This window comes from Trachemys scripta, chromosome 2 (genome assembly GCF_013100865.1).
Source record: "Trachemys scripta elegans isolate TJP31775 chromosome 2, CAS_Tse_1.0, whole genome shotgun sequence".
Taxonomy (NCBI): domain Eukaryota; kingdom Metazoa; phylum Chordata; order Testudines; family Emydidae; genus Trachemys; species Trachemys scripta.
This window is the reverse complement of record NC_048299.1, coordinates 66,240,263-66,249,889: the sequence shown is the minus strand read 5'-3', so window position 1 is coordinate 66,249,889 and position 9,627 is coordinate 66,240,263. Positions and strand designations below refer to the sequence as shown.

The 9,627-nt window shown below is 39.1% G+C and overlaps 1 protein-coding gene across 4 annotated transcripts in view; it reads left to right on the top strand.

The window, feature by feature from the left end:
- ZNF385D (zinc finger protein 385D) overlaps positions 1–9,627 on the top strand; it is a 622,231-nt gene that overhangs the window by 606,031 nt on the left and 6,573 nt on the right. For all 4 annotated transcript variants that reach the window (XM_034760769.1, XM_034760770.1, XM_034760772.1 and 1 more), the window contains 3 exons: positions 4,706–4,936; positions 7,183–7,361; positions 8,936–9,037. In XM_034760769.1, coding sequence (XP_034616660.1) covers positions 4,706–4,936; positions 7,183–7,361; positions 8,936–9,037 — 512 coding nt within the window. The remainder of the gene's footprint in view (positions 1–4,705; positions 4,937–7,182; positions 7,362–8,935; positions 9,038–9,627) is intronic.

Sequence of the window (9,627 nt, the reverse complement as noted above, 5' to 3'; positions counted from 1 at the left end):
CCCAGCACCGCCGGTCCCCGCCGGCCCGGTGCTGGGCGGCCGGGGGTGCTCGGCTGGGGGCCGGGCCCGGGGCCGGCACCCCAGGGCCCGAGCCGACCCAGGCTGGAAACGCTGGGGGGGCCAGCCTGGGCCGCGCCTCCTCCCCCCACGCACTCCCCTTACCTGCTTCAGGCTTCCCGCGAATCAAATGTTCGCAGGAAGCAGGGGAGGGGGCGGAGACTTTGGGGAAGGGGCAGAGTTGGGGCGGGGGGCATGGGCGGGGCTGGGGGCGGGGGCGGGGCCCCGTGGAGTGTCCTCCTTTTGGAGGCACAAAATATGGTAACCCTAAACATAGTGAAATATATATTTACCCTGTTCCATAGTTCCATAAATAGAGTAACATAGTAAAAACTTGCAAAACACTTTTCTTTAAAAAAAAAAGTACAATCCATTTTTATTTTTTTAACTTGATCTGAAAAGCTTCAACTTTTATAGTTGAGCCATTTTTTCCAGTTAACTTGAATGTGTGTAAAAACCTCCAAAACAAAGCTAGCACACACCACCACCACCACAAACATTTACAGCAGAAAAAAAGGTAACTTTCATCACCCTTTAATAGCACAAAAATGAGCAAAAAGATTTTATTCAAACATTCCAAAAATGTTCATCTTTACGTTTGAAAACAGAAACTATAATGGAGGTCTCAATGTAACCCTATAAAAGCATCCTGTATCCATATAAAAACAGAGATACTATGCTATGAGTAAGACTATTTTAGATTTATTTCTGGCCTGACTGAAACCAGAGCCTGCTTCTGAAATTTTTACAGCCTACTGACTAGACCTAAGGCGTTCAAATAACCTTGGAATACCCAGTTGGAATGCGATATACGTAACCAAAACTTTGCACCTTTCGGACCTTACCCATAATTAAACTAAAGGTATGCAAAAGAGCCAAACAGCTTGTGTCATTGTTTACAAATATGGGAACGGCTCCTGAAATGGAACTACATGTAATATGCACTATGATATAATATACTGATGTGAGATTTCTAAAAATAGCTACAGCACTCGACCCAAGGTTTAAGAATCTGAAGTGCTGTCCAAAATCGGAGAAGGACGAGGTGTGGAGCATGCTTTTAGAAGTCTTAAAAAAGCAACACTCTGATGCAGAAACTACAGAACCCGAACCACCAAAAAAGAAAATCAACTTTCTGTGGGTGGCATCTGTCTCAGATGATGAAAATCAACATGCGTCAGTCTGCACTGCTTTGGATTGTTATCAAGCAGAACCCAGCAGCAGCATGGATGCATGTCCTCTGGAATGGTGGTTGAAGCATGAAGGGACATATGAATCTTTAGTGCATCTGGCACGTAAATATTTTGCAATGCCAGTTACAACAGTGCCATGTGAATGCCTGTTCTCACTTTCAGGTGACATTGTAAACAAGAAGCAGGCAGCATTATCTCTTGCAAATTGTAACCAACCTTGTTTGTCTGAGTGATTGGCTGACCAATAAGTAGGACTGACTGGACTTGTAGGCTCTAAAGTTTTACATTGTTTTATTTTTAATGCAGTTTTTTTGTACATAATTCTACATTTGTAAGTTCAACTTTCATGATAAAGAGATTGCACTATAGTACTTGTATTAGGTGAATTGAAAAATGCATTTTTTTTGTTTTTTACAGTGCAAATATTGGTAATAAAAAATAAATATAAAGTGAGCACTGTACACTTTGTGTTCTGGGTTGTAATTGAAATTAATATATTTGAAAATGTAGTAAACATCCAAAATTATTTAAAATAAATGGTATTCTATTGTTTAACAGCGCGATTAATTTTGGTACTTAGCATTTTAAAATCTTCTAATATGAAGTAAAATTTGAAAACATTAAGCCACGTTAACACAATGAATTAAAGAAGTAGAAGAAGGTAAGAAGAAAGGAGAAAGCTTTAAGACAAGAGGAGGCTATTTACTCTCTCCACTCCCTGTGCCTTCTCTGGGACTACGAGAGTGACTGCTCTCATTATACTGTATGATTATATCTCCTGCCTCTAAAGGCAAATTTTTGTTTCAACTCTAGTGTTCTTAAATTTGATTGTCTCCCTGCATGGACAGGTGACTTACACTTTAATCATGCTGAAACTATAAGAATAAAAATCCAAAAAGGAGAAAGGAGAGAAGATTAATAAATTCATAGAGATTACAGATGAAAATGACCGTCAAGTCCACTACATTGCTAATGCACGAGTGTCCCATACAATACATCTTTGTTCAGTCTAGTTTTAAAAATCCCAAGAGATAATGCCTGTCCCTTGCAAAACTAACCCCCTGGCTCAATGGCCTGACTGAGGACATTTTCTTGAAGTGTAGTCTGTTTCATTCCATGACACATTTTAATACATCCTCCAGGGGTGAAAGTAACATAAAAGTCTTACCCGTACAGGGGCCTGCTCTGGGCCCCCAGAAGGGGCAGGACCTCAGGTGGAAAGGTCAGGGCTGGTGATCAGCCTCCCGCAGCCAGCCCTTCTGCACTGGCCAGCCTGTGCCACCCAGGGCTCCGGTCGCAGCTGCAGTAGTTGCGGCGGTGGCTGGGAGCCCCGGGCCCTTTTAAATCGCTGGGCCCCAGGGCAGCTGCTCCTTTTGCCCCACACCCACCCCCTCGGTAGCCCTCGGAGTGGCAAAAGGGGCAGCAACATTAGCGCTTTAATGTCGGCTGTGTACGGGCCCGTACAGGCGGCCACTTCTTACCGGTATGCCATACTGGCCCACTTTCACCACTGACATCCTCACACCATCCTTAACCATTCCTCCCTTGTGTTTGTGTTGTTAAAATACTCATTGATCATTATCATTCAATTAGTTTTTGTGTTGCCAAGGTTTTTTTACATGTTTTCTCATAAATCAGTCTCTTTACCCCCGTAATCATATATATATTTTTGCTCTTCTTTAAATTCACTATGATTTGTTGATGCATTTCTGGTGTGTGAGAGACCTTAAACTAAACACAGTATTTTAAGCACAGTTGCACCATGGATATATCTGGCCAGATTCTGCCATCCTTATTCATGCTGGATAGTACCTTTATTCCAGGAGTAGTCTCAATGAAGTCAAAAGGACGTCTAATGGAGGAAGGTGCTACCCAAAATGAGTAAATATGGTTAAGTCTGACTATTGGGCTCCAATTCAGCAACCATGCCTCTTCAGGAAAGCACTTAAGCACACACTTAATTTTAAGCACGCATTTGAGTTCTACTCCTGTTAAGCACATACTGATGTGTTTTTCTGATTCAAGGCCATGGAGAGGAACTAGCCTCTCCCTGTTCCATGATCTGTTATGCAATCTACAAATGGCATTGCCTTGTTTTGCCACCATATTTTACTTCAATGTCATTTCTTATTTGCGGTCCAGCTTGATCCTTAGGTCTTATAATAACAAGTTTGTTACCAAAGTTATACAGTATTTCATGGCTAGGATGTAATTCGAGGACTTTTTTTCATAGCAACAGTAGGATGTAATCGGGTTATATTTTAAAACCATAAAATCACAGTCACAAAATAACTATTTCAGAATATAAATAAAAAATCCCACCTTTTACAGTATTTTAACCCTTAGAACTGCAAATGGACTAAAGTAAACTGTGTTCTGATTGGCTGAGCTATCTCTAATGTCACAATTCTACCATCTCACTTGCTATAATAATTTGTAAATCAAAGTCTAGGTTTTTTAAACATTATCTGCCACCTTTTACTCCTGCAATTGTTTCAGTAACACTCAGAATCTTATTGTAAAAAATAAATATACAGGAGGTTGTATGGACACTTTGTATATGATTTTAATAAATACATTTTTTCTTGTGATAGTCTTCAAAAATATACAACTAAAGGAAAAATATAAATCCACACATCTCTGCATTCTGATGCCATCACAAAATACTATAATTGAGTTTTATTTCATTATTATAATGATGTCTACAGAATATATGTTGATTGTATCTTTAATTTTAGTTTATTGTATTTGTAATTTAGGGAAAGGAGTCTCTAGGTGAGGATAGGTGCTTCTTTATATGGGAAATTTCTAAATAATTAAAAATATATGTGTCACGTTGTGTATGATAGTTATACACACATTTTTTCTAAACAAATTGAGTGTGTTTCTACAGCTCTATGAAAAATATAAAGCCCTGTAAGTAATGATTGTTATTAATCTATTATCTTTGGCTAAGATCAAGAGTAATATCAATTTAATGTTTTGTCTTTATCTGACTCATTTCAGAACCACACATTTTTAAAAATAGTACAGAACATTAAAAGATTAAAAATCAGACCATACATAGCAGTTATGGCACTTTTTCAAACTCAAAGGACTGTGTACAAATATTAACTGCCTAATTTACTAATCAATGATATGACCTCTTTTAAGGGATTATCCTGCATTTGTAAAGGAATGGTGTCAATGGTATAATATGCCTTTTCAGTTTAAGAAATCCGTATGTCGTAAGTGTTTATATTATACAGGGGCACAGTATGTGTGGTGTTTCAATATAGCACTGTATTTTGCAAATGTATTCTAGTAATAAGAAAAAGGTCAAATTCAGTTGATTATCAGTAGTCAAAGTTTTGCCAAAATATTACGCGTCTCTTTGTAGCTGCAATCTTAACGTGCCCAGTGAAAAAGGTCAATACGTTTATTTTGTTTCCATCTCCTCCTTATTTTGACTGCAGACCTTACCACAGGGACACCAGCAATATCAACACCAACAGTGGAAATTCGGAAAAGCAGTGTTCTGACAACTGAGATCACCTCTAAAGTGGAAAAAATCCCCACCACAGCCACTAGCAGCAACACGTGCCCTTCCGTGGAGACTGAGGAAGAAAAGGCAAAAAGGCTGCTTTACTGTTCACTATGCAAGGTTGCTGTCAACTCCACCTCGCAGCTGGAGGCGCACAACAGTGGTGAGATGTAGCAATTTCTTTTCTGTCTCAAGAGCTCTGCAATTATCTTCCTCTGAATAGATTAGATCTCTTGCAGCAGGGGACAAAGAGGTGGCAGAAAACTTGCAATTACATGGAATTCATTAACTATTAAAGAATAAAAATGACAAGCAAAGAGTCTTTCATAAGGGGAAAAAAGGAAGTCTAGTGCCTGCAAGTTACCAGTTTTCTTAAATTTCACTTTTCGTTGCTTCCAAACATTATGGTGCTAAGTAACAGCTTATACTCTGTTACTCTGACTGCCAGAAACTGGAACTGGACGACAGGGCATGGATCACTTGATAATTGCCCATTTCTGTTCATTACTTCTGAAGCATCTAGCACTTGCCACTGTCAGAAGACAGGATACTGGGTTAGCTGGACCATTGGTCTGATACAGTATGGCTGTTCTTACCTTTTGGTGCTTAGAATTTGCATACTTTCATTTATGTCAAATAGCAAAGAGAATAGTTTGGTATAAAATATAACAAGTTATTCTGAAATAGAGGACATCAGCCAGTCAAAATACAAAGCTCAGAGATCAAATTTCTTGCTGAACAATAATTTTTGGTAACCATACAGAATAAAAAAATAATCCCTGCACTAATTGGCTGATGATGGCTACTGCTTGGCAACTAGTGACTATCTTTCCCCTAGATGTAACACTTTCTTGCCACTGGTGTTAGTAGTGTTGGAGAGCCCTGGTGTAGACAGGACATCATCTGTTGGTAGCATGTTAAACACCATTTCGATTCGACTTGTTGTGAGCAGGATTAAGGATTCTGGTGTCAGCAGCCAGCATCTTGTCTATAATAGAACTCCCAACATGGCTAGCCCCAGTTTTGAAAACATTCCTTAATGTAGACAAGGCTGGAAAAATAAGACCTTAAGAGATAGCCAAGAACAGAAAGAATAGACTTGAAGAAGAGAGAGAAAGCTAAACTTAAAACCTGAAATATAACATAGTGATAGAGATTACTCAGTGTTGACCTATGAGATTATCTAACGTCTCATGAGTGATCTTAATCTTGCTATAAGTAGAATGACACTGTAGGGGTATAGTATTGACCGGTGTGTATTTCATACTAGTTTGGAAGACACAGGTGGGCAAGTAGGTAAACATAATAATGGGGTTATTAGGCTAAAGGCCTTATTGTATTAGTGTGAGAAATCCAAAAGAGATAACCTTGGCATGGAGCAATGTTCATTTAAACTGAAAAGAACATGCTAATTTATTATTTCTGATGGTGAAAAGAAGTTTGAGTAGTTTTAAATATTATGGGCCAGATCTTTAACTAGTTTGATTTGGTATGGCTCCATTGAAGTCAATGTAATCATATCAATTCAACATCAGATCAAGATCCAGCCTTGTGTGTTTATCGCAATAGAAAGTCAAAAAATCTTCAAAATTTAGGTTACTAGTCTGCTAAAGTATATGTGTGTGTGTATTAATTTTGAATAAAGGTTGTAACGCCATTATTCACATTGAATAGTGGCTTAAATCATGAGTGGCCGCATTAAAATCAATTATGTAAGGTATTATTTAACATGAGTAAAGATATAACAATCATACCCTTTATTATTGATTTTTGTCTATTTTTTTTTGTTAGTAACAAATGTGAGCAATGTCCATATTTCTTTTATGTTTTGGTTTCTGTCACAGGCCCTTAAGATCCTTAGATTTCTGCCTGGAGCTTGTGCTCTGTCTGAGTTATTTGTTTTTTTGGAAGCTCCAGGATTTGGGAACTGATTATTTAATTGCAGATTCAAGTTTCTGGTACTTAAAAAGTACTGTTTATCATCCTCATCACAGAAGTTTACAAATCACTTGCAACAACATCTTTAATAGCTAAATCTCTCTTCCTTTTCAACTACAGTTCATGTCTTATTAGCAGCAGGCGTTAATGAAAGAAGTCACATCTTTTTAACTTCACCTCAGGACATCCTGAGCATGCCATTACTTATTGGTGGTGGCTGCTTGTTCCTGTTCTGTTGCCTAGATAGGTGCATTTAATAATTAAATTCCAGATAATTATATATTAAATGTGAAACATTGTTACTCTATTATCCTACTGATATAGGCAATGTGGACATGTTTCAAAGATAACACATTGGACAAAACTGAGATTTTATAGATAGATAGATAGATAATATGTATTTAAAAGTTGAAATAATAAAATGCAATCAACTTGCCCAAAATATCTCTTTCCTATTTGGAATCTCTCCAGGGACTAAGCACAAAACTATGTTGGAAGCTCGGAATGGAAGTGGAACTATTAAAGCCTTTCCCCGGGCAGGCGTCAAAGGCAAGGGACCTGTTAATAAAGGAAACACAGGCCTACAAAACAAAACATTTCACTGTGAAATTTGCGATGTGCACGTAAACTCTGAGACACAACTTAAACAGGTACTTAAACAGCTTGGACAACACTGAATCCTTGACTCTGCCTTGTTTTCATAAGGGTGGAGTACCTGCGCATTTAGCATGTGTCAGTGTGATGAGAATTCACATCTAAATGGAGCTTGCTGCTTTTGCCCTTTGCACTTGGGCTTGTGTTCTGTGTGTTTGTTTTCGGTATGATTTTCCATCAGATAAAGTACAATTCCTCAAAAACTGCTGATTATATATATTTCTAAATGGTTATAGAATCTTTCTCTAAACGACAATGTTACAAGTGTCCTTAGACTACCATTATTGTCATGGCTTAATAAACCCTGTCATTTTGTGTGCTGTGTGATATTTATATTCACGAGGATGTAGGTGTGTGTGGAGAGAGTCTTTTTATAGAACGTTGAAAAACCTCCTTAGCAGTGTGGGTTGTTTTTATCAGTGTTCCTCTGCAGCCAATAAGCCTCACCTCTAAATTGCAACTACACTAAGTTAGAGTCAATCATTCTCTCTCAGATGAACAAAGCCATTGTTCTGGAAAACACTTAGTTACTTTATGTGCCTTTTGGAATTGAAAACTTGTTAAGAAAAGTATGGAGATAAATACTCTGATGGACTACATTTGTACCTGTCTTACGCTTTCAGGGGGAAAAAAAAGGTTCCTTTCCTTGTTTATCTTACTTGCTATAACTCTTTTCAGAAAAAAAAATAGAGAGAGAAAAAAACAATTCTTAGCATCTAATGCACCATAAAATCTGTACAGGAAATTACAGTATATTCTAATAGTTTTTATGTATAGGCTCTGCATTGATATGGTTTTATTTTTAATTTACTGTCACTCAGCAGTCTGTGTGGCAGTCTTTCAGGTGAAATCTTGAAAGCTCCCATCTGTCCTACATGGACATTAAAAGTCTCATGGTACTTCGTTTTTCGGTAGGGGATGCTCCTGGGTTCTCCCATCTCTGCTGCAGGGGCGGCTCTATGTATTTTGCCGTCGCAAGCACTGCAGTCAGGCGGCTGTTGGCGGCGTGCCTGCGGGAGGTCCAATGGTCCCGTGGCCGCCGAATTGCCGCTGAAGCCGCAGGACCAGTGGACCTCCCGCAGGCATGCTGCCGAAGGAAGCCTGACTGCCGCCCTCACGGCGACCGGCAGGCCGCCCTCCGCAGCTTGCCGCCCCAGGCATGCGCTTGGTGCCTGGAGCCGCCCCTGCTCTGCTGTGCAGCAGTTGGCTGCATTTCACAGATGCTTTAAGGTGCGATTTTTCAAAAAGGCCTAACTTTGCTCCCATGAAGTCAGCAGTGCTAAAACTCCCATTTGACTTCAATCAGAGCAGAGCAAGACCATGGCTGAGCATTTTGGAAAATGTCGCCCAAATACATGAAGCACTAAATGCTCCTTCAAATTGAAATACATCTAAATGGTTATTAATTATTGCTTTATTTTATTTTAATTAGTCAAATTAATACTATTGTGGAAAGCAATAGTCTTCAGGACTGGAGTATGCCTGTTGAAAGGCAGGAGTTGAAGTGAAGTATTAATAATGTGATACTGATTGAAAGAAGGTAATTTTTGTAATATCCCTTTTTTAACAGCACATAAGTAGTAGAAGGCACAAAGATCGAGCTGCTGGGAAACCCCCTAAACCTAAATATAGTCCTTACAACAAACTCCAAAAGGGAGCACATCCGCTTGGGGTAAGCAAACGATTTTCTCTTCCATGATGTCCTACCGAGAAGGATTTTCAGAAAACATCACTGGGAAAAATGTGCAAAAGTTGAATGACAGAGTGGGTTCCAGCGTGTGTGCATGCTGCGGGATATAGCACAGAATCTAGGTTTGATCACATTCCTAAATCTGTTGCTTACATCCCTTGGGGCAGCTCAAATGCATCCTAGAAGTGAGGAATGTCAGTTCTGAGTAATTGATGGAAGTGGGAAGTAGGAAGTGATAGCTCACTGTACAACTGAAGACAATTGGAGTCTTTCTGTTAACTTCAATGGACATTGGACTAAGCTCCATAAGCACCCTTTTTGGAGTGGTACTGTAGATGATCTCAGAACAGGGTTCCAGTATAAAGGTCATTAGAAAGAAAGACGATCCAAAGGGGTAGAAAGATAGTTCCCCAGAATGATAAAGGCTGTAAAGATCCTACCTGCACCTTCCACAGTGAATGCCCAAGAGGTTAATGCTCAGATTACTGGACAGGATCCACCATAAAACACACAACATTTTGATTTTATTTTATTTTATTCCAATTTTGTATTTATTAAAAGTACCTAGATAA